The 27,451-nt window shown below is 38.4% G+C and overlaps 1 protein-coding gene across 2 annotated transcripts in view; it reads left to right on the top strand.

Annotated features, from left to right (window-relative positions):
- Usp25 (ubiquitin specific peptidase 25) overlaps window positions 1–27,451 on the top strand; it is a 106,373-nt gene that overhangs the window by 16,732 nt on the left and 62,190 nt on the right. The window contains exons 2-6 of one of the 2 annotated variants that reach the window (XM_038345847.1): window positions 5,958–6,035; window positions 9,514–9,658; window positions 13,213–13,296; window positions 20,309–20,432; window positions 23,445–23,607. In XM_038345847.1, the coding sequence (XP_038201775.1) occupies window positions 5,958–6,035; window positions 9,514–9,658; window positions 13,213–13,296; window positions 20,309–20,432; window positions 23,445–23,607 (594 nt within the window). The remainder of the gene's footprint in view (window positions 1–5,957; window positions 6,036–9,513; window positions 9,659–13,212; window positions 13,297–20,308; window positions 20,433–23,444; window positions 23,608–27,451) is intronic. The other variant, XM_038345848.1, reaches the window with a different exon arrangement.

The raw sequence follows: 27,451 nt of genomic DNA, 5'->3' as shown, positions 1-27,451 counted from the left end.
AAAGATAACAACTGCTAAGAAGATTTCTGCCTGGAAAGAAGCCTTGGGAAGTGGTCTCAAGTCATATCAGCTGATAGTTCCAGAGAAAGACTCACTCAGTAAATGAACCAAGTACCCTAGTTGTTATCTGCAAGGTGTTTGGACCACTCACGATGCTCTCCTTCAAAGGAAAGTTGATGTTTGTGTTAATCAAGGCTTCTGCTTGTGATCCTATTCTGATTTGGATGGAAATGGCTGCAGGGTCCTCCAGAGTCCGCTGAGAGCACTGCTCCACAACTGGTAGAGACTGGGGTGCTCATAACTGGAGTACATCTTCAACTGTGGCTGTACTGGTCCTCCGCAGCTGTTGAAGTCTTCTTGGAGTAATTGTATCATGTCCAGTAAAGCTGGGCTGCAATGAGCTCCTCTATCTGGTTTCTGGGAACCAGGTCTCTTGACTGATGGTTCTTGAAGCTGATAACCATAAAGGAAGTTTCCGCTCTTCTGGTCTACTTAAGACAGTTTTACTCATTCCAAGAACATTAACTGGGTATTTACGATGTAGATGTAACTGAGTAAAGCTCAATACAGAACTAGCAATTCTAAAGCCTGTACCAAGGATTGGTAAGATTTAAGTGTCTGTTGCTGTTTTACTCCACCCCCAGTATTCCATAGAGCCAGAGTCCAGTGGTCTTCGTTTTTTTATGAAAACATTTAAAAAGGCCCAGCATTTCATAGTCAACTGGAGAGATAAAAAAGATGTATTGAAATTGCCCTTGCTTTCTTATCCTTGAAGAGCTATATTCTGCAGAAGAGAAGAGATGCCATTGTACAATGACATCATATACATGTAATGAGGGAGAGGATGAAACCCCATGTGCATTTTGGCATCTGTGCTTATTGATTTTTGTGTCATTCATAACCCCTCAAATCTGTTGAATTCTGTCTTCCCTTTGGTCCAGCAGTGGGAACCAGTAGAACCTGCCAGCTTCTAATCTATAGCACCTAAGGAATCCATACAAAGGAGGCCTTTGGAACTCAGTAATGGGCTCCAGATGTAGGAGATTGTGTTGAGTCCACCTTGCATCTGAACTTGGTAAAGGAGAGAGCCTTATGCAGTATGCTTATAGTGAGTATGAGAGTGTGTCAAACCACAAGTTTGGTAGGTGGGGTGTGCCTTTTGGTTGTCTGAAGTTTCAGCTCCCACAGTCATTAAGTCCCAAAGAAATCACACAGAGGTCTACATTAATCATAAACTGATTGGCCCATTAACTCAGACTTCTTATTAACTCTTATAACTTATATTAGCCCATTATTCTTATCTGTGTTAGCCACATGGGTCAGTACCTTTTCCAGTGGTGCAGTCATACCTTGCTTCTTTTGAGTCTGGACAGGACTGCAGAGGGAGCTTCCATCTTCCCATGATTTTCCTGTTCTTATTGACCCATCTCTACTTCCTGTCTGGTTGTCCCACCTATACTTCCTGCCTGGCTACTGCTCAATCAGCATTTATTTAAAACATAATTGACAGAATATAGACAATTGTTCTGCACCCCTTTCCTGTCTTGCTGCTTCAACAAGATATCTGGCACAATACAAGGATGAATGGGTTTGTTTTGGCTGATAGTTTTCAGAGATACAGTTCTTGGCAGCGGAGGTATTATAACAGGAACAAGAGTTGATTCGTCACACCATGTCCACAACAGGTAGTAGAGAAAATATTATGCCCCGGATTCCTCTCTCTTTTTAAATTCAGTCTAGGACACTAAAGCATGGAATGATGTTGCCCACTTAGGGTGCATCTTTCTAATTCAGTTAACTTAATCTGGAAAATCTTTCACAGGCATCCCAGATTTTGTTTCCATGGTGATTCTAAATCCAGTCAGGCTGGCAGAAGAGATTAACTGTTACAGGAAGGTACAAACCTTACCAGACAAATCGGGGTAATAATTACATCAAAAACTTCAGCAATACAGACACAACTGCAGGAGATGCGCGCACAGCTAATGACAAAGGGGACACCTTGGCCTGTCAGGTGGCTTCTCAAAATTCTTTCCATTGCTTTCCCCATCTCTTGTCAGTTTAACTAAGAAATTGTCTCTAGCTTTTCTCTCACTTCCTCTTTCCCAATTTCCCTCTAACTTATTTCCTATTTTTTTTTATTTTTCAGTCAATTGTAAAAGCATAGATCATTGTAGAATATGCTTTTTTTGGGATAATGTATCCGACAGACTTCTTAAAAAATAAAACACTGAGCATATGTGGTGAAAGCCAGACTCTGCTCTCCATCCATTTCTCCACACTTCTTATTGAAGTCTGTATCAGCCAGCTATTGCTATAAAGATCACCTTAGTATTCAGTTGCATACCAAGGTATTGTCGTCATCTTCACCGACTTACTGGTGAGCTGAGTGGCTCTTTTCCACATTTGCCTCATTTTTTGGGGGTGGGTTGAGATTAAGTGTGCTGCCCAAGTTCTCTATTAAGGATTCTTTGGAATGCAAGAGGCAATTCCAACCATACAACTCACTCTCATTTCCGATTGCATGCAGTTCTCTATTTTGCATTGATGAGTGTCCCTCTTCCAGGGAACAGGGAAATATGTCTTTCGAGAATGGGAATAGGGAGTAACAGTAATGTGTTTATGTATTGTTTGGTATATTACCATTCTAGCATAGTTATATTTTATAGCCATACATTCATCATTAAAATAAATGGTTGTTTCTTTATTCATACTGCTTTCAGGCATTTGAGGCACATTTTGTGAATAAACCAGCCTGCCTCCATTTTAGGCTTAAAAGCATCTTAAAGACAAACTAGGTTCGTTCCTGTTTATGATTAAACCCCTGTTTCTTAAGGATGGGGTTATGCCCCACTTGTAACCCTAACTATAAATGGTTCTGTACTGTTTGTTCCAGGAATGGCAATAGTGTTTTTGTTTCAAAAAGTTATTTATAACCACCTTGCAATCCTAAAGGTTATATGACCATCTATCATGCCCTTATTATGACTACCTGTTGCGATTATCTTCTTTGGCCACCTGTTTCTTCTGCTCCTGTAACCCTGCCTACTTCCCCCCATTTGAAAATCCTCTCCCCTGAGCACTATACAAGCCTGGTCTTCCTCACATCCATGCTGACCATTCAAACCCTGCCTTAAGGGGAAGCAGCATGAGTACATGAATAAAGTTTGCTTTAATCAATTTGGCCATTGTTTTATCTTCCGCACAGTATCTGTGCCTTAATCTATTGCTATTTCAGCCAGCAAAATTGCAACTCCACAGTTACCAACCTGGTTCTCTGGGAGTGACCTGGTTGCTCAGACTACAGCCTGGCAGGAACTCTATTCCCACAGGCACTGACTGTGCCAGTGCCACTAAAGGTAGCTTTAACTAAATCTCTATCATTCTATTTACAAGTAAAACTCAAAGGCTGGGGTGAAATCTGCTAGCTCGGAGAGGTTGAATAGCATGTAGCTAACCCCTTCTCTTTACTGGCATCTCCCAAAGAGAGCGAGCGTCCTTCAGCTCAGCCAACCACTCAAAATCTCTCTCTACTCCTGGTGAATCTCATCTCTCTGTGTCTTCCAGATGTCCTCTCATGCTCTGTGATAACTTTCTGTTAACTACTGACCCAAGGTTCATTTTATTTAATCCAAATGCAAGCTCGGGGTTTGCAGTGTGATAGAATATCCCCCAACACAGGAATAAAAAGAATATTTTTTCATATTTCAGCCTGTAAATTGGTAGTTTGATTCTTTCAGCTGTTGGGTACTTCCTGTTGTACTTTAATATTTATTATTAGATAATCCTGTCATCTTAGTTACTTAATACAGCTTTAATAGAAATAAAGATCCTAGATGGCATGGAAGATCTAACCATTGTCTGCTTGAATGCTTTTTCTTGTTGCTTTCTCTCTTTTGAGTTGCTGCATCTTTGATTTAACTTCTAACATGATTTTTGCCTACCTGAAAATTATTTTCCCAACTCCTCTCAAGGTGTGAGGGGCTTGAAACATTCTTCTGCATGGTAGAGCCTCAGTGGAAGTCTTAAAGAAGTTTTAAAGAAGGCAGGTCCCTTTGCTCTGGGCTAGTTTTTCTAGAATTTTAATGGATATGGGCACACTAATGAAAAGAACTTCCATGGCTCTTTTTTTTTTTTCCTCCCTGAGCCATTTGAGAATCAGTTGTGGACATCTTATTCTGTCAGTTAAACATTCCTAAGGAAAAAGATGTTGTCCTACTATAATGCCATACAGGAATGGGCTAAAACACTGTCCTACACTGAGCAGCTTTCTCCCATGCTTCTCAGTCATGCCCACTCACACTCTGCAGGACACGCAGTAGCCTTTGCCAGCCTCTCTTGTTGCCCTGTGTGGCAGCACCTCTGGATTTCCCTTAGCTGGAGACTGCCTCGTCGCCTTTGGTACTGTAGACATCTTAACAGATGATAGGATGAGAATTCCTTTGCGCTGCATTTCTTGTTTGAGGCCGTTTGGTCATTCCTCAAGATTAGATTTGGGTTTTCTAGCTGTGACATACTGCCACAGGTTATAGTGTGTTAGGAGGTACAGACTGTCATGTCCTGTACCAGTAATAACAATTTTGATTTCCTGCCTAATGTGAACTGTTAGATTTCCCATTACGGTGTTACCCTTTCTTTTTATACTTTGCAGTTGGGAACTTTGTTATTAATTCTTTATCTCAGCAAACTTCACCCAGTAGTTTTAAGTGTCCCCGAAGATTCCTAACTGAACTGGTACTGAGTTAAGGGTAAGCCATTTTGAAGTAATAATCCAGGAGACCTACATTATTTTAGGGACTAAGCTTGTTTTTTGTTTAACATATTCTGTGCTTTATTTCATGGTGTTGTTTCACCATTTGAGGGAACTGTGTTTTAAGAAATAAAATACAAAGGCGTGTAGGGGGCTTGTTCATAGAAGATCATTGAACACTTTGGTAAGAGTCCTGCGCCGTTTGGGTCATGAGATTTGCTAGACTAATATACTGTAAAGAGAAGGGAAGGAAATGGGTCAAGCCAGTTCAACTTAGGATCTTTTATGACATTTTGGAGAATCAGATGGTTTTCTTTCATTGACTGGATCTGAGGACTCTTAGATGCATTTCTGGTTGTTGTATGTTTTATTCTTTTGGCTTTTTGAGAGGCCCACCAGCCAGTGCCCAAATAAATCACACATGTAGGTTTATTCTTAGTTATGAATGCCTGGCCTTAGCTTGGCTTGTTTCTTGTCAACTTCTCTTAAATTAACCCGATGATCTTTTGCCTCTGGGCTTTTATCTTTCTCTATTTCTGTATACCTTTCTTTGCTTCTTCACCGTGGCTTCATGTGTAGCTTGGTGACTGGCCCCTGGTGTTGTCCTCTCCTTGTTCTCTTGTTTGCTCCTTGCAATCCTTTCTCCCAGAGTTCGCCTTCTATTTATACTCTCTGCCTGCTAGCCCTGCCTATCCTTGCTCCTGCCTCGTTATTGACTGTTCATCTCTTTATTAGGACCTTCAGGTGTTTTAGACAGGCCCAGTAACACAGCTTCACAGAGTTAAACAAATGCAGCATAAACAAAGGTCACACACCTGAGAATACTATTCCCCAAAAACTGGTTTACTGCTCGGGCTGGGAGCACGCATCTCTCGAACATCTAAACATCCCAGGAGTTCTCCTCAGACTCAAGCTACAAACAAACTGTTCTTTTTCTTGCTGAGGCATCGTTTGATAGGATGAAAACTGTTAGTTCGGTAAGGCAGCCTGGGAGAGAAAGCAGAAGTTGAGGTTCAGAAATATGAGAGTAGAGCAAGGACTCCCTGCACTCTGTTGCGAAAGAGTGGCATTTTTATCTTGTATCTTTCAAATTCTACTTTCTCTTTCCTCTCTCTTTTTTTCTCTTTTAAAAAAATAGTCTTTTTTTTTTAAAAAAATTCCATTGTTTTCTATTGTAATAACTCTGATTTTTTTCCTGCCCCTCTAGCACCAGCAGACATTTTTGAATCAGCTGAGAGAAATAACTGGGATTAATGATACCCAGATACTGCAACAAGCCCTGAAGGTATGAATTTTAGTTATAGCTTAAAATTGTGGTATATTTTTGCCTCCTTTGTGTACTGTATTTAAAAGCCAAGTCTCTTTGACCATATGACACCAGCAGAGATAGAGGAAAGCACTCTCTTGGAAAGCAAGAGCCTCATCTCCTGCACTACAATTCTAAGCGTGTAAATTTCAGGAATTTGATGTTTGAGGGTACACTGGAGGGAGGCATAACCTCTCTGTATTGGATACTTTTCTTACTGGCTAGTAGGATATAGTCCGAGTGTTGAGGAATAGTATTCTTAGACTGTTTCTAGCATCTAAATGGGGCTCAGAAGGTGGGTTAGAGTAAGAGCTGAAGGAGGATCACAAAGGAGAGAATCAGTAGAGAAAAAGCTTACATCATTCCTACCATTCAGTTAATCATTGCCTTAAGGCTATTCAGCTTCAAATTTCAGTAATATGCGCAACATGCAATGTGTCATTTTGGTTGCATTCTAAATACACCCTTATTTTCCCGTGGAGGTGCCGAGATGAGTCAAGTCCCATGGATAGTTCTTGGTGAGAGTGATCAAGAGAATGAAGTGTTTGCTTGAAATAGAACTGTATTTTGAGCTCATTTGTATGTAACATTTTTATCCCTCTCATTGCACATAGCCCCGGAGATTTTGTAACTTAACTATGGGGAAAATGTTAAAATGGTCCCTTGAATTCCGAGCCTGAGGGCTTATTGTCTAGAGATACTTTATCGTTTGGGTATTTTTTTTTTTTGATGGTTTGTACCAAAAAATCATCATGATAGTGTTCACTAAACACCAGACAATTTGGACCAACAGCTTCCGTTTTTATGCGGGCTTTGTTAATCTATCTCATATTTCCCAAGTGTGATAAAGGCTTCCATATCCCTCTTTGGAGATGAGGAAATGGAGATGCTAAGTAGCCTACCCCACATCACACACAACAGCGTGTGGGAGACTTGGAATGGAGCTGCAGGAGCCGTTCACAGGTGCCCGAATAAGGCTAAGTGTCTAGCACTTTGCTGGGAGCTTGCTTTGTCTCATCTGCCAGGAGAAAACTGAAGAAGCAGTGTTCCTGAGGGTGCTAATCCTGGGCTGCACATGCTGTCAGAGGATTCCAGAGTGCAGCCCAGTTCTTAGGACCCTGACCGTTAGATGGCTACCAGTCTTTCATTCTGATGAATACATGACTAATCCATTCCAAGTCTATTTTCAGAGATTGTCTCTCCCAGGAGATCATAGAGGGTGAGACTTTAGCCCATCACTTTGCTACTGGAAATTTGAGGGACTCCCTCTACTTACTAAATTTGAGAAATATAGATCAAATTAAGTCTTGTCCACATTCCTTTGCTATGTTATTTTCTTCTTCACAAACTTTCATTTGAGAGAGTAATTAGGATACTTAAACCCTAACTGATGGGCCTTTAAGATTTTTCAAGGGTGTTTTAGTAATGAGTCGATTCTTTAGCAACATACATACCAACAACTCCTGTGCTTTGGTAACCACAGTCACTGACTTCATGATGTTTAACTTGAAAATGCTGTTACTTTTTTTTTTTGTTTTGTTTTGTTTTTCGAGACAGGGTTTCTCTGTGGCTCTGGAGCCTGTCCTGGAACTAGCTCTTGTAGACCAGGCTGGCCTCGAACTCACAGAGATCCGTCTGCCTCTGCCTCCCAAGTGCTGGGATTAAAGGCGTGCATCACCACCGCCCGGCTACTTTTTTTTTTTTTAACCCTATGGCCAACAAAAAACAACTTGGGAGGGCTGAAGAGACGGCTCAGTGGTAAGAGCACTTGCTGCTCTTGTGGAGGACTAGATTTTGGTTCATGATACCTACATCAGTTGGCCTGCAGTCATTGTAACTCCATTTCTAGCAGGTCTGACCCCCTCTTCTGGCCCCTGCAGGCACTACACTCATGTATGCACCCACACACAAACAAACATGCATGTCACACTCATATCAAGATACATAGAGGAGGAAGGATTTATTTTGTAATGGTGGTAATGGGTGGAAGGAGCTTGAGACTGCACAATCAGAATCTTGTCAGAACGGGCAGTACAGTTGGGAAAAAGTGGGACAGAGTTATGCATACATCCCTCTCTGTGCAGAGGTGACTTTTGTCACTCAGCGTAGCTGCCTAGAAAGTTAAACTTCTCAAACCATTGCTATCTATTGAATTGTATTCATCACAGGAGCCCATGAAGAACATTTTATGTCTAAGCCATAGCAAGAATCTATACTTAGTCATGCAAACTGAAATAACTGCCAAGTTTGCAAATTCCCAATGTGTCTGGGGTTTCATTAAATGAAGCAGGGCATTCAAAACACTTAGTACACTTCTGGATACCTAGTAGATGCTTTGGTCAATGTCAGCTGCTCATTCCTGTAGTTCATTTTATGAGCAGTGTACTATCTAAGAAGGCCTATTGTATCTTGGATGAGTCACTAAGAGTCTCATCATGGGCACAAAGGCAGCACACTGTAAAGCCGTGTTGCCTTCCCAGCCACCCTCTCCTTAACTTCCTGCCACAATGAGATTGAGAGCAGGTTTTGGTTTTTTTCTTTGGCTGTTGATAATTTTATGGTTACTTTGATCACTGTATCGTGTCTTACCTTAACAATATTAACAGTGATAGCACACTCTGCTCTTACTGTTTCCTTTTAATCCACAGCCAGCACAAGATTTTTTAAAAATGAATGTAAATACGGTGTCCACAATGCTCTAGTGGTTTTTCTGCTGAACAGCCAGGCCCTTCTGCATCCTGACTGTGGCCGCTATGGAGATGACTGGTTAACATCCGAGTTTATTTATACTGTCTCAGTTAGCTGTCCTGAGGGGGGCCTCATATTACATTTTTACTTTATATCATCCTCTTAGAGAATCTAAAGATAAGCCGAGCAAGCCTCCCCACACTGCTTTTCGGCCTTCTGTTACTTCTAGATGAACATTAACATATTTTGGGTAGCTGTGCTTTCGATGAGCACTGATGTGTGTATGGGAAGAGTTTTTATCTTGATGGCATGAGTGTTTCTGCCCTCTGCTGTACTAAGAATTCTTGACATTTTCTTAAGTTTCTCCTAGGTGTGCATGCAATATCCTTGTTAAGGAACCATATTTTAAGTATTCACTTTTCCACTTTGAAAGCAAAACCTAGAAAAAAAATTCTTGATTACTCATTTTTTTTTAAAATTAGAAGTTCATGATTGTATTTTTCCAAATGAATAGGTGGCTAAGAAAATAGAGAATTGATTTAGCAGTGTAATAGAATGTTTTAATAATAAATATCAAATAATGAATATAGTTTTTAAAAATAATTATTGAAGTAGAGTATATGGGTGATAAATTTTTACTGTTTAGAGTTGCATTAAAATATATTCAAATCAAAATGATTTTTGTTACAAAATATTCAAGATAAAATTAGATACAGTTTGGATGCCTTTACTCCAAAATCATTGGATGTTCCCTTCTTGCTATTTGAAGGATAGTAATGGAAACTTGGAGTTAGCAGTGGCTTTCCTCACTGCAAAGAATGCCAAGACCCCTCCACAGGAGGAGACAGCCTATTACCAGACAGCACTTCCAGGCAACGATAGATACATCAGTGTGGGAAGCCAAGCAGATGCAAGTAAGTTTTTCTTCTTAATGTTTTATGGACATATTAAAATTTTCTTTTGATGTTGTATTACTTTTACTCATTAAACAGAAGTGATGCATAAACAAAAATAATATAAATTTTTATTAGTTACAAACCATCTTATTTAAGTTATATATCTTTTTATGAGTATCTCTTATAGAATACATGACTTTGAAATATAAAAAAATGGTGAATTATATTCATAAAAAGTCTAGAATCTTAAGTGGATAGTCATTTGTCAATTTCAGCCTTCAGTAGAAGCCAAATACTGCTTTGAGGTTATAAATTTATAGGTTTACTATATTATAAAATTTCCTTTCCTCCACATTGAAAAAAATAAAGATTTGAGGAGAAGGCTTTCATATAATCAAAATTCTCCTTAATCCAAAATGAAAACACACACACACACACACACACACACACACACACACACACACACCTCTTGAGAGAAATGTTTGGAGACACCATGCACTCTCTCTTGCACCTTAAGTCAAGTTATATAACTTTGCCCAAGACCCTAGCTTATCATCATCAAGGGAATATTCTCATGTACCACACAGAAGTTTTCACTGTTTACTGACATTCCCATGGCTTAATTAACGTGAAATAGGAGGTATTATTTAAGGTATATACTTGGCCATGGTTTTAGTCCTAAGCACTCCAAAATATTAAATTAGTATATATAAAGTGTAAGCACTTTTATGTGTTACAGATGTGAGACACAAGATCACTTGTTTGAGGAGCATGTATGGTTTCCTTCTGTGGCCATGGAAATTAGGAAGAAGTAGGGAGAGCCATTTCCCTTCCCCTTTTCATGCTTGCATGAGGTGCACCTTCTGCCTATGTCAATCAAGTTCAGCAATAATTGAGGCTTTTTGCAGTCTTCCCCTCTAGCCTCAGTTTCTCCTGTTTTCCCTTCTTTCTTTACACTCTGACAATAAAACTGAATGAACTGAAGTGGCAGCACCTGGTGCTACCTACCCCCTCAATATTTAACTTACTCTTCTTTGGGCCAGGAAGAGTCTCTAACCTTTCCCTCTCCAGTCTAAGTTATTTCCGTCTTAAGAGTTAGCTTAGCAACTGCCTGCTGGAAATCGTTTTCTCTGCCCTCTTGCTTGAAACAAGTCTTTCCAGTATCCAAAGTGTGCTGCTAAGGACTCATTTGGAAATCATTTCGTTGAACACTGATGCCACTAAATTTGGCATAGGAAAAAATCTCCTTCAAGACCAATGAAACAACATTTTAATGTTGGAAGAAGCTGGGAGAAAGCGAAGGGTTCTAAGTATAGGAAGGATGTGTGTTTGAGAATAGCATCCAGTTCTGTGGTGGAAAAAGGAACTAATTACATAGTTTTTTTTTTTTTAAAGAAAACAGAAAAAAACAAAATGTAGTTTTTCCTGAAGCCAACTAGAGATGGAAATTGGCAAATAGTTCAGCCTTGAGCGCTAGTTGGAGAGTTAGGATTTTAGAAGGGCACGTGGGAACTCTTGTTGTTAATGCTATGTTTATGACACAAAGATCAATGAACAGAGGGAGAAAAATGGAATTGTGAGACTGTCCTAATAGAAGGCTTATTTGCTGTGCAAAGGAGAGGATATTGCTTAAGGTAGATGATAGCACCTGTTGAAGACTTTCAGTGAGGACCAGTGAAAATGCTAGTGGACACCGATGGTGACATGAATAGATGAATAGGTTCACTTAGAGAGAACACAGCTCACACTCAGAAGGCTATGTCTTGTGATAACCACCCCCATATATATAAACACACACACGCACGCACACACACACACACACACACACACACGTACACACGCACACATACACACAAAATCACTTTACTTTTCACCAACATTTGGCATAGCAGGTTGTAATTGGACTCAGCTGATGGTCATTTTGAGTGCCCTGCTCACTGCTGTGGCTTCATTGCTAATGTGCTCCCCTAAGCTGAGGGCTCACTCTGTAGTGTGTCCATCACATAGACACACATAGATCACTGAGACACAGATCTGTTGAAATTTAATGAGTGCTTACATGATAGCCTCTTGATCACACTTCAGTGTCATTACTTTTGGTAGCAGCCTTTGTGTCCTGTCTTGTAGAGTTATTGGAAGGAGAGCAGTTGTTAGGAACCAGTCTGATTCAGCAAACCTAGCAAGCCTCAGAAGTGAGGATTGAGAGGCACATTCAGCAGTTTATTGAAAAGTACTTTTGACTGTGCAGGTATTGTTGAGAAATGAAATGATTTTTGTGTGTTTTTAGCTTTTATGGATTGGAAGGAAAGATTGAAAATTGTTACAAGTGAGTGTCAGTAAGTGCAGACTTGCTCACAAGCTTGAGTCTAGAGGGAAAAGCAGTGGACAGGGTCTAGGGCAGAATTTCTCAGGGATAGATGTGAAGGAAATGCTTCACTTTTGAGTACTTTCTCATCAGTTTTATTTGAAGTACATTGGTATTTGAAATTCTATAATAGTTTGTTTCAGATACTGGAAAATTTTATTTTCTGTAAATTATTACTCTTTCTTTTCTTCAGCCAGAACTTGAGGGTAAATAAAATCATGGTCCCAGTCAATCACATGCTGGTTTCATTGCTGGCAAAAATCTATCCTCTGAACTGAAAAACTCATAATAAATATGCTACTGCATTTATGTAAGCAGGCAAATAATTATTTGTTCTTGAATGTCTCTTTTAGAGAAAAAGAAACCATAATGTTTTCCACTTGATTTGAAGAACACTTATATTTGTGCCCCTTTCTGTAATATTGAAGAAGTAATTATCTTTTCAATACTTTTAATAGGAAAGCCATTTCATATTTTAGTTTGGCTTTTACTTTTGAGAGAAAAGTTACAATTTGAAGAAAACTTGTATCCAGAAATTCAGTTACTGTACTGGGTGACTCTTCATAATATTCTTTACTATAATTTAATACTCTGGAAAAAGGCTCTAATTTTTGCTGTTTATTTAACCTTTCATAACTTGTATAATCCAGACAATATTAAATAACAAATTTTCAAAGAATGCCTCATGCTCCTAACTTAGGATAGGAATGAAACTCTATGAGATCTTTTCAGAACAAGAAAAAGAAATGAGTGTTAGTGAGTAAAAGCTCTTGCTGAACAAGGATGGAGACCTGTGATTAAACCCCAAACCACATAGAAAACCTCTGTGTAGCGCGGTGCTTGCTGTTACACAGCAGAAACAAGAGGTTCACTGATCCTTGCTGGTTTCCAGGCTAGTTTAGACTTAATGATAGAACCTGTCTTCAGGGAATACTGTGGGGTGTAATTGGGCAGGATGCTGACATGAGTCCCTGATTTTCTGCACACACATCAGCCCCTACTACATACACAATTATAGTGGACTAGTTTAAAATGCATGGTATTCCCTGTCATAATTGTATTTGAATCAAAGCGGAAACAATGATATTTTGGGGTCTTGGCACACAGTGTCTTAGCCATGACTATACAAAAGAGTTTGCCCAATATTAATTTAATAGTATTGTTTTATACCACGACTATTAAATTGTTTTAAACTTTTTTAAAACAGGACAAAAACAGTATATGTCCACCAGAGCAAGATGCACCCCAGTTGAGCAATCAAAATATGGATCAAAAGATAAGAGGGATTTGGGTAGGTAATCATAACATAGAAAGTAATACAGCATTATTAAGCTTTAGAGAAACTGGTATAATACATTAGCATGAGTGCTAATTAAGTAGTAGGCTCTTCAAACATTTGAACTGCTGTTGGTGCCTAGGCTCCATAAACCTGAATGGCATTAAAATGAGAAAACCTTTGAGGTTCCATCCTAGAATCTAGATCATGGGTGGACTCCTTGACCAGGGTGATTTAACGTCCAGATGTTGATGGGTGCATCTTCTGTCCTCATGGCTGAGGAGTTATCAACAGACTCTTTCCTCTTTCCATTCCTCACACTTTTTGAAACTAACTTTAGGTAGAAAAAGAAATTCAATGAAAGTTACAACTCTGTCTAGAAATTTCCATTACATGAAACTGTTTTGGTCATTCACAACATCCAAAGTTAAGCTTAGAAATAGGTTACACCAGGGTGGTGGTGTGCAGCTGATTGGATATGTTAAGATGCTTCAAGCCAATATGGAATATTCTAGTAGATGTGGACTATGGAATGGCTTGGATAACTTTTTAAATTTATTTCATTCTTTCTCAAGTGGAGCTTTTATTTCTGAGGCTGGTGTTGTACTCAAGGCCTGTTTCTCTTTCCGTGATGAAAATTTTCTGAGTTTTAGTAGAGAAGCTGGCCATGGGCTATCACTGTTTTTGTAGTTGTGGACTAACATGGAATATTAACTTCAGTTTTTTCACCTTCCATGAAAAGATGGAAGACACAGAAAACAAGTGACAATTTTTGAATGACTTCCCAAGTACTTTTCATTTTCTTCCGTATGGATGCTACCATTATAAGTTTAGTAGCTGTTCTTAAAATCAGAATTATATTTTTAACTAAACAGTTCAGCATAGTTGCCAGTAATCAAAATTAAAGTTAAATAATTGTGAAATTTGTAGCTCCTATTGTAAAAAGTCCTGTTCATACATTACAGTTTTAGAGACTGTGTGTTTAACAGTCAGAAAAACAGAATAGTAGGATTATTATGGGAAAACCAATAAGTCAGAGTAGGGAAGAAGTGGATGGAGAGTGGAGAAGGCACTTTGCCTATGAATATCTGTTTATATGGAAGTATTTATACATAGCCCACTTTTGAAATTTATGTTTTATATTTGGGTATTATGTTTCAGTTGTTTTATACAGAAGTATTGATTTTTCAATGCTTTTAGGGAGCTTATTAAGCCAGCGAAAGATACAGTCTGTTTTGTTTAGGAATGACAGTGAAGAATAATACTGCTGAGTTCTCAGAAGTTCACAGAGAACCACATGTTGTGTCAAGGTGGTGCTGTGGGTGTGGCTGTGGCTGGGAATAGGAATGACTATTTTAGGTCCTGTCCTTAGAGAATGCTTTTTGGGTGAGGTCACATTAGAACAAATACCTGAGGGGAAGTGAGGAAGGAATCACAGGACTGTGGAGAGAAATGAGCCACAGCCCAGCCTGAGGCTGAATTGCGTTTGCCTCCTGAGACAAACAGTGAGACCGGCAGCCTCTGAGGCTGAGTTGTAAGGCTCAGCAGAGTCCTCACTTCTGATCTGTTTCCTATGTGAGCTCCCATCTTTCACTTCCTAGGTTGCTTTTCTCTTCAAACAAGCCATGCAGTGTATAGTTCTGGTTTGGCATTCTAACTTGTTACTTCTACTCTGTCTTGTCCTGGTATGTGTTCTTCCTCCAATTGTCCGTCTATCATTTCTGTTTAGTGTCTTTGAATTGTTCTCACAGTGATTTTCAGGGAGAGTAGATAGCAAAAAAGTTTGCAGTGTTTTCCCAAAGTCTTGCCATGGTGCAGATACATGCATATAGTATGCTGGTATATGGATAGAAATTTCTACCAAGGCTATTTTGATTTTAAATTTACTTCTGCAATTACCACTTGTTTATAGCCAAGTTAATTCTCAGCTCTTTTCAATAAACATACAGAAAATGCTAGTTTTCATTATACAACTGAAGACTCTATGCATCTAATGTATTCATTGTTTTTCCAATCCCTGGAAAAAGAATTTAGCAAGACCCAAAGCTGGATTTTTCAGCTGGTCTTCAGTACATGCCAGAATCCCAAAGTACACGTTAATACCATTGAAGGAATGGACTTGCTAGCAAGAGCAAGAGCAAGCAGGCACAGAGAGCAAGCTTCCTTTCCTGTCCCTTATAGGCTGCTAGCAAAAGATACATCCCAGATTAAAGGTGGATCTGGATTAAAAGTGTGTCTTCCCACTTCAAATGATTTAATTCAGAAAAATGTCCTTACAGGTGTACCCAGCAACAGTGGTTTTAGTTAATTCCAGATGTAGCCAAGCTGACAACCAACAATAGCTATCAAAAGAGAAAAATTAGCTACTCATGAATTACAAAAAAGAAATTCTCATTTAGCCATTATTAAAATTATATTTTACTTGCTAATTTGTTAAGCAAAATGATACTTAAAATCTAAATAATTTGGTATGTGAGTGTCATAAAAGTCTCCTTTCGTGATGGCCACATTTTTCTCAAACTATGACAGAAGAAAAGCAGTTTTATAGAGAAATGGGAACACTATGAAGAAAATTGTAATTACAGTAACTTTATAGATAAGGAGACCTTTTCCTTTGCTGGAAGAATGTGTCAGTCAAGAACTGATAGCATCTGGTCTCAGCTAACCTTTTTCATCATTAAAATATACTGCTGCCCAATACCAGGAAAGGCAGATTCCTGTTCCCATCTGCATTACAGTTGTACCTAGTTGCCCACCTTTTAGGGGATTAGAGATGTGGAGAGAGATGGGAGCAGGAACAACTGGGTGTGGTCATTCTAGCCACAGACAGGTTAGCCTTTCATACCAGCGGAAAAAACAAGCGTCTTCTGTTTGTAATGCCATCAGGGAAAGGTAGATGATATGAATTGTGGTCTAGACGGGATCAGAAAGCAGGACGCACAGGGTTGGGCCCCATTGGGGAGGACAAGTTGTCCAACCAGAATTGCTGCTCTGCTATCAGGTCCTGGCCTCCTCACAGGAATGACTGGCACAGAGGGTTGTAGCAATGTTTCTTGACATTTGTCTTCTGTTGGTCAGGTGATTGTGACTTATCTTTTGCCAACTTGATTGTAAAAACCAGATTACAAGAGCCCCAGTCCTGTACAGCCAGAAGTCTTGTAGAACATGTTCATATTTGATAACGTAGCACACTTTTGATCTTCGGGCTTCTTTAAAGTCACAAATTTATGATGGACTTCAAAGAGCTTTCATTGATATGAAATACTTTTTGAGTTAATTCTAATTCAGGAGCTGTTTAAAACATTTTTAAAATTCAGAGAAGCTTAGAAAATGAATTCTTAGTTAAAATAGCAACCTATTCTGTGAGGTAAATATTTTTGTATAGAATATATTTCTGAAACAAATTTGCAAAAGGGTAAACCATTTATGCTACTGCACCTTTCTCCTGTCTATGGTATTAGAAATGAGGTGGGATCTCAGATCTATGTTGGAGGGTTTGCATTTTGTTGGAATAAGTTGCTTTGGTTCTGTTTTGTGAAGAAAATCTAGCTTCATATAGATGTTCATTTAGCAAAGGGAGGAGTGTTTTAACTGATTATTCAAATAATAATGATTATTCTGTTTAATATACCCAAACTCAGTGCTTCTTAATTTCCAAGGCTGAGTTACAGTGTGAATCCACAGTCACACTGGATGGTGGTTATCAATTGCCTTTTATACAGTGCTGTTATATTTTAAAATCTACCAATATTTTGCTGTTTGATCTGTTACCCTTACATGATTCTGTAAAACTATGTTGATAGTTGTAGTTCCATCTATATTATGAAAGAATAATATGCTAATGTATCACATTTGTTGGCAGCTTATGAACTGGTTCTACCAGAAAAGCCTTTACATCCTGAGGAACTCTCAGGATCATAGTAGTTGAAACATAATTTTTTTTTCAAAATCCTGAGCTTGGATGAAATTCTCTATCAGTCATTAATAGAACTTGCCCTGCAACAACTGATAAAATTGAAGTTTGGGTGCTCATCCTGTGTAGTATGTCATTTGTTCTTTCAACTAAAATATGAGAAATACTAACTTTGGCAACCCCAGCATTGGACTAGCATTTATAGCAGGCTTTGCCACATAGAAACTATGCACTTTTAGTCAGTAACAACTTCAAAACCTTGTAAATCAAGATTCAGTTTCTTGTTAAAATTAGTTTTTTGATCAAAGTTATAATTCTTAAGGTAAACTGATTTTTTAAAAAGTATTGTGCTTACTTCTAAGTAATACCAGAAATTCACCTTGGTACTGGTGCCTTGATCAGCATCAGCAGGGCAAATATTAACAGCAGCAGAGGGTATCACATATCCATATTATTGTGATTATATTCTCTACTTTCTGGAGTTCTCATCCCTTCTTTAAGGGGTCAATAGATCACTTAAAAAACTGATTGTGGGGCAAAATACGTGGGGTTTAAGAAGTAAAAGTCTTAGACCTGGAGCCTCTGTACCATTCTTTATTTTTACACTGTTATTAGCATCTCAGCATTTGTGGGATAGGAGAAAATATACCATCCTTGCTTATTGTTTGCTTTTGTGTGAACTCCAATTCATGGATACTGAAAGAGTGTAAGTAAAAGTATAATTAGTTGCTGTTTCTGAGTTTCTAGGCAGTCAGGCATGAAACATCAGCTATGCTTGGTAATTTCAGAGAAGGCATTTAATCCAAGGGATTAAGCAATTGCAGACCTCTTTGCAGGGAACTGAGGGAGGGCCCTTGAGCTCAGTCTTCTCTAGTGACTGCAGACCCTACCACCACAGTGCTTCAGTCCTCTGCCACACCAGGAAGACAGCCAGTAGGGCAGCTCTGAGCAACTGTGTACTTCCTAAGTAACTTTGGTTTAGGGAATAGGAACCTTGATAAGTAACCTCCACTTGACTCTGCCTGGAAGTTGGAATGCTAATAGAGTGTCGTTTTTGCTCTGTGAGTGACTTCCTTGCAGCTGAACATTGATAGAACAACTTCTACATGTCCACTAAGGACACTGGGAAAAGCAGAAGCAGTAGGATTATGGCTGCTCCCTTGCTTCTACCATCAAAGTCTCCATTTAATGATGGTATTGATGAGTTCCAGATCATACTAATAATTTTTCTTGCAGGTAAATGTGAAAGATTTGTTTGTTTTGTGATGAAAACACAATGAAAAGATGTGAAAATGGAACCCGAGGGCTAACTGATCCTGATCCTAGAGCTTGGCTTTCTGCTTTTCTGGGATTTTTCTAAAATTTATATCCTCTCCCATCATTGTTCAGGTTGTGTTTTAATTACTGAGAGGGTTCTTGTTTCATACTGCCTAGAACTAGTCTCTTTTCTCTTACCGAATTTGGACTGGGTAGCTCTGACCTCCTTACAGCTCCTCCCTCTTCTAGCTCTATTTTCATATAGCTCTACTCTCTTCTAGCTCTATTTTCATATAGCCCCGCCGTTTTCTAGCTCTATCTTCATAGAACTCCTCCCTCTTCTAGCCCTATCTTCATATAGTATAGCTCCTTCCTCTTCTGGCTCTATCTTCATATAGCTCCTCCCTCTTCTAGCTCTATCTTCATATAGCTCCTCCCTCTTCTAGCTCTATCTTTGTATAGCTCCTCCCTCTTCTGACTCTATCTTTGTATAGCTCCTCCCTCTTCTAGCTGTATCTTCATATAGATCTACCTTTCTATTGCTCCACCTACCTTATAGCTTTGCCCTCTTTTAGCTGTATCTTTCTTATGGCTCCACCCTCTTTTGCTGTGTCTGAGGATAGATATCTTGAAGCTAGCCTTGTGAAATCTTGTACTTGATAGCATGTGAAGGTGTCCCATCATTTCAGCTATTCTACTCAGTGATTGTGTACTATATGTTTGTCCTATTTTTACAAACATGATTGAAACAAAGCTTACTATACTCTTATAAGGTTTTATAAGCCCCTTTCTATAGCAACTATTTCTATTGATTGCTATGCTACTATTGGAGGAAAAAGTGAAGATAACAATAAATGTAGACCTTTGCAGTTATTGACATGCATTAGTGTTTCCTCAACACATGTATTTTGTAATTCAGTAACAATTAAGGTAGTTTTTCCATATTTTCCCTTTTTTCTCATGTAATATTTAGTTATTTCAAAGAAAATCAATACATTTTAAACATACTTAAAATTTAAGGTACACGAATATAAATTATGTGCAAAACATGAAGATAATTCCAGTTCTATATTCTTTTATTAGACTGATTCCTATCACTTCTTAAGTTGTAATAATAGCATTCATAGCTACAACTCCTCTGTCAAGGAAATTGACCAACATACATTGCAGAACTGCATTAAGCATGTTTTACCGATGGTGGTAATAGTCATGGGTTTTATTTATTGAATACAGAAGTAGGACTCATACTGTTCAATGAAATGGACCAAGTGTTTTTGTTTGCATACCTCTGTGTAAATGAAAATCTTATTTTCAATGAAAAGAAAGGCACATGTTTTAAATTAATCACATGGTACAGAAGAGAAAAACAAAAAGTGACAGATCCTTTTATCTCCCTTCCTACTTTTCACTAGAACTAAAAACTATCAACAATGTGACACACACACACACACAAACACAAAGCCCCCTACTCTGTGATTAGTTAGTGTGATATTTACACATCAGAGAGCACCAATGTAAGTGTTTGGTAGTGGTTGTTTTGTATTTTATTGATAAGCCATATTTGCAGTAGGCTTTCTGCTTATTAGCTTTTTAATAAGATATTACACAGTAAATACCAAGAATTTTCTTCTTTTCACTACTTTTTGTAGATTTTGTAGAAGAAACTATTTAGTTACTAAGGATAGTTTATGGTAACCATGTTTGGATTTTTAAAGATATATTCATGCTTATAAAACAGAGGATTAACTTGGTCCTAGCTTTTGGTTTGTCAAGGTTTATTGGGCATACAGTCGCTGTGGTGGGAGTTCACTTTCATTTATTTGCCTTAATTCTGAGAAAGCTAGCTTTGCTTTTCAGATGTGATAGATCTCACTGGAGATGACAAAGACGATCTTCAGAGGGCAATTGCTTTGAGCTTGGCTGAATCAAATAAGGCATTCAGGGAGACTGGAATAACCGATGAAGAACAAGCCATTAGCAGGTAAGAGTGTAGACCCAGCTTGCGTGTGTGAATCTGTCTGTACTCCAAAAGGAAAAGACAGACTTAAATTTTAAGAGCATTGAGATATACTTCATTCTAAAAAAATCAATAATATGTGCTTGTATTTTTTACATTTTATGTAATCAAACTTCATATTTGAAATTTTAAATCTTTTAAATATTTTTTTAGTTACGGAGATCAAAATTTTGTCACAAATTTATTCTTTAATTTTTGTTTCTTTTTTGTTCTTTGAATCTACTTTCCAGTCCACTTTTAGGAATTTATCATAGGATTCAAGTCTGTTGTTTTTTTTTTTTTGTTTTTTTTTTTTACTTTTTTTTTTTTTTTGTAATAAGCCAAAGGTAAATGGTTTTTTTACTTCAATTGGATATATGATACGGTATGTAATTATTTTGGATAGTGATACTTTTTAATACCTTTGTGTGTATATAGACATGTTTGTGTGTGCTTGTTGTGGAGGCTAAAGATTATAAAATAAAAAGTATACTTGCTGCAAATGTTATTTTTAAATGCACATATATTTTTGTTTACATCAAGTTATATAAGCATATCAATATGAAAATACCTAGAAGATTATATCCCGGATTAGTATTTATAATTCTGTGTCATGTGTTTTCTTGATGTTTTCATTGTGAGCTTAGCTTTTTTAAAAAAATTATTAAATATTTATAGGGTTTATATTTAAATTGCCACCTTACACATGTAGATTGCTAGATTATTAATCTTTTCTTCAGTTGTAATCTCTACTACATATTTATTTCTTTGGTATTTTTGAGACATGGTCTTATTGTGTATCTGATGGTGACCTTGAACTTTTGACCTCCCTCTATTTATAGGTATGTACATTGATGAGGGATAGGGTCATTGCATATTTTACCTGGTTATTTTGTTTAGTTTTTGAAGTGCTGTGCATCAAAACTATGACATTGACCATGTTAGGTCTAGCTTTTAACAGTTGTGTCAAAGGTGACTTACCCAGGGTTTTAACTTCTTACGCTGTAATCTACTCTGTCAAAGCATCATGTTCTAAAGGCCCAAAAGGATCCAAAAAGGCAGTTGAGCCATCTTGCCAGTCTGTGTCAGAATGTTTCTAGTTGAAACACTATATACTTATTTAAGTTCCATACGGGTTAATGTTGACGAGAATCCAAAAAATAGTTGTCAAGAGACAATTTCATCAGAATGTGGGTACAAAAACCCAGATGTCATATCATAGGTTAACGCCTCCATGTGGTCCCTGTTGCAGTTCAGAGACAAACATTAGAAGTGTGAAGCTTCTGCCAGCACATTGTGGCATTCATTTTATAGCATGTTTGTACTAGGGTATGAATACTGTAAAATATTGGCACGTGGCATAGCATATTAAACGTATATGCAGTGTCAGAGCTGCTAAGTGTTGTGTACTATGTATGATTTTAGGTAGTGTAAGTACAGTAGGTTTGTTTGTGCTGGCATCCTCACACACACAGCCTAGTATTGCTACAGGTGCTGTGCTGTAGCACTAGACCATTAAGCAAAGGAAGTCCATATCCGTTGTACTTTCTTGGGACCACTGTTGCACATGCAGTCTAATCATGACCTGGTTATGCCTGTGTGGCTCATGGACACGTGTATGTGTGGTGTGTGTGTGTATGTGTAGCAAAGGATTATGATTATTTTTAAACTGATTGAGGTATTGTGTTTGAAATTTTCTTAGGAAATAATCTGTACTTCACTTTATCTGTTGGTTATCTGCCATGTTCTTTTTATTTTTTTAAACTTTGTATTTTATTTACTCTTTGTGTTTTTTTACATTGAGCATCTCCATCCCATTCATTTTCCATCCCTTTGTATCCATTCTCTGCCTTTGTAACCTCCCCCCCAATAAAATAAAATAAAATTTAAGAGAAAAGAAAGAAAAAAAAATCAATCTCATCATGGAAGTTGAAGTGTGACACAGTGAGTCACACAGCAAACATTTTGTCTATATATCTTTACTTGCAAATGTTCATTGCAAAGAGTCCATTGTCTGGTTGAAGGCCTCTGTTTTCTGCTACACTATTGATGCTGGGCACTCACTGGAACTCCTCTTGGTTATCCTCTTGTTGCCCTGTGCCATGGAGATCCTGCAGCTTTGGGTCTGCAGATCATAGATGTGATAAATGTTGGGGCGGGTCAGCTTATAACCCTGGTTCTGAGCCTGGGGAGTTGCAGGGCTAGTCAGTTCACGAGCTCTCCCTTGTCCTCACCACCAGGGTGAGCTCTCCTGCACTGCACTGGTTGTTTCACCCCTTGTAGCTATGTGCAAGGGGTGGGACCAGGGGTTCTCATGCTTTCATGTAAATGGAGACTGCACTTACATTTCTTGACCACTCAGATCTCAATAATCACACAGAAACTATATTAATTAAACACTGTTACTTTAAATCTGTGTATCACCATTAGGCTGTGGCTTACCTGTAAGGTTCTGGAGTCTTTATCCTTTGAGAGCTACATGGTGTCCCCTGACTCTGCCTTCTTGCTCTTTGTATTCAGCTTAGGTTTCCAGGCTACTTATATTCTCCTCTGCCATAGGCCAGAGGAGCTTCTTTATAAGCCAATCGTAATAAAACATATTCACAACACACAGAGGGGAATCTCACATTACTTTCATGTCCTCTTGGTCGGTTCTCCCACACATACACCTTCAGCGCCAGCTCTACTGTGTTGCCCATGCATAGTGTAGGGGCCAAGTGCTGCAGTTGATGAGGGGCAGGGATGCTCTTATAACCTCAGGACCAGCTCTCCCACCTGCCTCAGGCATTGATGGGGGAGGGGTGTGGGGTGGAGGAGGCCACTACCATGTTCCTAATAGCATCCATTTGCTTCTTGAGGAATGTCAGGATCACATATTACTTCCCAGAACATGTTAGCCCTATAACAAATCCTGTATGCTCACCCACAATAAGAAGTTGCTTAGTGTGTTGTATAATAGTGTAAATCTTTTTCAACATTGTATTTTCATTTCTTAAGAGTTCTTGAAGCCAGCATAGCAGAGAATAAAGCATGTTTGAAGAGAACACCTACAGAAGTTTGGAGGGATTCTCGAAATCCGTATGATAGAAAAAGACAAGACAAAGCTCCAGTTGGGCTGAAGAACGTCGGCAACACATGCTGGTTTAGCGCTGTTATTCAGGTAAGGGTCGAGATTCAGCTCTCAATCAGCGGGCCTGAGGGGCAGTGCTGTGTGCTGTGCTGTTTCTTGCACAGTTTGCACAGTTTTCGTAAAAGTTCAGGCAGGATTCATGTATGTGGTATAAAGTGGCTTGACTTCAGAACCTCCTAGCACTTTTTGTCTTTAATTACCAGCCATCTCTCCAGCCCGCACATTTTGTTTTTACCTTAGAAAATCGTTGAGAAATGTTTTGTTTGCTTCTTCAAAATAGGAGATGTTTGTAAATACACATACCCACTATCTTCTCAATTAGAAATAATATTTTTGATAATATATTTATTATAATCTCTGAAGTTTAGCTTTTTATACAATAACAATTGTCATAATCTTTCATTCTGTTTATGTGAATAATCAAATTTTAAAATTTAAATTAAGCATTCTATAAATATTTTTGTTTTTTTTCATAAAATAGTTAAAATGTGACTTAATTGTGTATTTTTCCTAATAAGGACTTAAAAGTCGTTGGGCTTATGTGCCATTTGTTTTTATGCTCAATAGGACTCCTTTGTAGCTTTCTGAGTCTATGTTTTTATGTTGGCTTCATAGGAGTGACATATGTATCTCATGCCTTTCGTTTTCTTTCCGCTGTTGCCATTGTTAGGTGACTAATCTGTGATTTTAATGCTTTTCTGTGTAGTTAGTATAGGTCGTAAGCCCCCACCTCTTGCTTCGTGGCACATGGGCATATAAGTAGATTTCCTTTGGTTTTCTGGACTTGCCTCAATCTTAAGATGTTATGATAGACACTACTACTAAGTAACATGGCTCATTACTTGGTTTCATAAAATGCTGAGTCTGAGAAATATCTGGATTACTATGAATATGTACCCATTCTTTGACAGTAGTTTTCATTGTAAATTTGTTACTCACTTCTGTGCCCAAAGCAATATATAGCATTTATTGGATACTTTGGAGTCCTGTAGGCATTACAGTGGTGTCTTAGATTTTTTTTTTTCTCTCCTCTTGTTCATTAGTGAGGTCCCAGTAGTGGCGCATAATTTAGACAGTTTGACCTGTGAGGAGCAGATGTGAAGCTGTGAGCCGAGTGTTCCTGAATACGCCAGGCTGCCTTTCTTCAGCACTGTGTGGGCAATGCTTCTTCCTTGCCAGGCTTTTCATGGGGAAGTTCAAGCAGAGGAAGTTCTTGCACACAGCCAGTGCATGATAGCTAGATAAGTGCTCTTCAGGTCTCCTGACAGTGTTCACAGGAAATTCCCACTTGAAGTGATAAATTATTATCAACAGAGCAGCGGAAACTCTGTTTGTTAATGAGTTCTTTTACCAACTCAGCTTTAACTGTCCACTTAACCAAAGACTACTAGGTGTGTGTGTGTGTGTGTGTGTGTGTGTGTGAAAGGAACACACCAGAAAAACCTATGATGTATTCTTCCTTAATAGGAAGAAGTAATTTTATTAGTTTAGAATTTATTATTCTATGACAGCAAACGTAGCCACTGAAGAACATTTGATTTCTCTAGCAGAAATCTAAATGCCCATAACAAATCATCTTTCCCCATTAGAAGTTTGGGTTATCACACCCTAAGAAAAGTGACTTTTAGGGAAGACATGAAGCTCCAAACTATCGAATTCTGTGGAAGAAAATGTGCGTTCACGAATGGTCAGCTGTGTGTACGTCTCTCCAATGTTCACTGTCATTTTGGGGAGCTATTATTTTACGTTTAGTAATTAGGTTCATTTCTTTTTCCTTTTCGGGCATCACTTAATTCTCAGGTGTGAGCTGAGATGTGACTGCATACTTAGAAAGGGAGCTTTTCACCTAAAGTTGCCTCCATTAGCACCAAAACTTTTGTTGGAATTTGAAGAGTTGGTTGGAATTCCTTCCAACTGAGCCAAATGCTCTGTGCAGTTTCAGTCCCAGACTCTCCCAGTGGCTGAGCTCACTCAGCTCACAGTTGATGTGAGACAAGATGAAGGTCAATGGGTCATCTCCTCAGATCAGCAGACAGCAGCAGGGGACAGGCAGGCGCTCTGAAGTGCCGGGAAAGTGAACTGGACCACAAGAATTCCTTACTTCAAAAATCTTGATAAAGTTGAGGAAGAGGTTTGTTGCACACCCAAACCAATGGAAATTCTTACTGTTCAGAAACAAGGAAGACATTCTAGAGGGAGTTCAAAGCCCTGTAGTGGGATTCTCATTCCTCTTTGGAAATTTTCTCTTAAAATTCGTCACAGAAGTGGCTCAGATTTCCCCCTTAAGCTCTATTCTGTTTCTACAATTCACATCTCAAGCATTCTTCCTTTACCACTGCACTGAGGTGGTGACTTTGCAGTCGCCATTTCTCAAGGTCATCAGTTGCTTCACGCTACGACAGTGCAGCAGCTAATCTTTTTTGTCTTGCAATGCTCCAGCGAGTCCTCTGTGTGTCATAATCTTCAGTGGTATTTATCAAGAGATGGATGATGTTTGATAATTTCCCTTCTCGATGTTTCACAGATTCGAACACTCTGCTTTTCTGTATTCCTTTTCCTTGTTTGATTTCCCTACTCTTGCTACTGTGCTCAAAACCTTTTGCTTGAGTAAGCTCTGGCTTTAAAATGCCGCCATTCTGCTTAGATTCTCATTTGCAGCTTTAGCTGTATCCCTTCTGATTTATACTCCTCCTTTCATCCTTTTAATCTGCAGTCAGACGATGATAATTCTCATGAAAAAGAGACTGCTTATTTTAGCTGTGCTTTTCTCTTTGTCCTCTAGTGTTGTTCATGCCATGGTCTTTTGTAAGTGTTTATTAAATGTGTGAATAAATGAGTTGGGCCATTGGCAAGATCCCTTCTCAGAGGAACAAAAATAATAAGTTCAAGAAAATGAGTTATTTTATCTGCTCATAATGTTTAATTAAGAAAATCTTTTCTGAATGTGGTGGCACACACAGGAGACAGAGGCATGTGGATTTCGCTGAGTTCAAGTCCAGCCTGACTAAGACCAGCCAGGGCATGTAGCAGGATGCTATCACAAATCACAGACAAACAAGAAATAAAAGAGAAGGGCTTATACATAAGTCAATACAGGTCGCTTTTCTCATAATTTCTATTAGAAGTTGCTTTTCACCGTTTGTACTTAGCTTTCCCGTCCTCCCTTTTATTTAAGACAAATGGTGACTCAGATTTACCAAAATTTATCTACTTTTAATTTTATTTACTATTATTGTTATATTGTTATTTTTATTTGGTTTTACGAGACTGTTTCTCTGTAACAACCCTGGCCGTCCTGGAACTCACTTTGGTAGACTAGGCTGATCTTTAATTCACAGAGATTCTCCTGCCTCTGCTTTCCCTGTGCTGGGATTAAAGGTACACTACAAATAACCACTATTTAAAAAATAAGTTGTTATCATTGATTTGTGATGCTGCTTTTATGTCCTATAAAGTAAGCAAATTTATATATCATTAAATATGACATTATCATTGCTTGTGTCAGTTTATATACTGTATAAAATATGACTCAAGGAAGAAGTATAGTTACACTGTCAAATGTGAAGGAATAGTTACAAGTGTGTGAAATATTTATGAGGAGAATCTTGCAGAGATGCTCAGATGAATTTATATCTATTAAGTATGTGTTCTAGTATGTACTATTGTATATTTCATTTTGAACAAATGTTATGATGATAGTGGATTACAAAGTACCCCTTTTAGCTAACAATCAAGGTCATTATGAGTGACTTGTAATTGAGCTCAGTGGTAGAGAAACTTCAAGGCCTTGATTCAGTTTCCAGCAGCTAAAACACCGCCAACAAGAAAGCTTTCTTGAGTTGTCTATCCTACTGTGGACTTTTGCATTATTTTA

Source organism: Arvicola amphibius, chromosome 10 (assembly GCF_903992535.2).
Source record: "Arvicola amphibius chromosome 10, mArvAmp1.2, whole genome shotgun sequence".
Lineage (NCBI taxonomy): Eukaryota > Metazoa > Chordata > Mammalia > Rodentia > Cricetidae > Arvicola > Arvicola amphibius.
The sequence above is the reverse complement of the archived record's forward strand: the minus strand, read 5'-3'. Positions and strand labels throughout refer to the sequence as shown.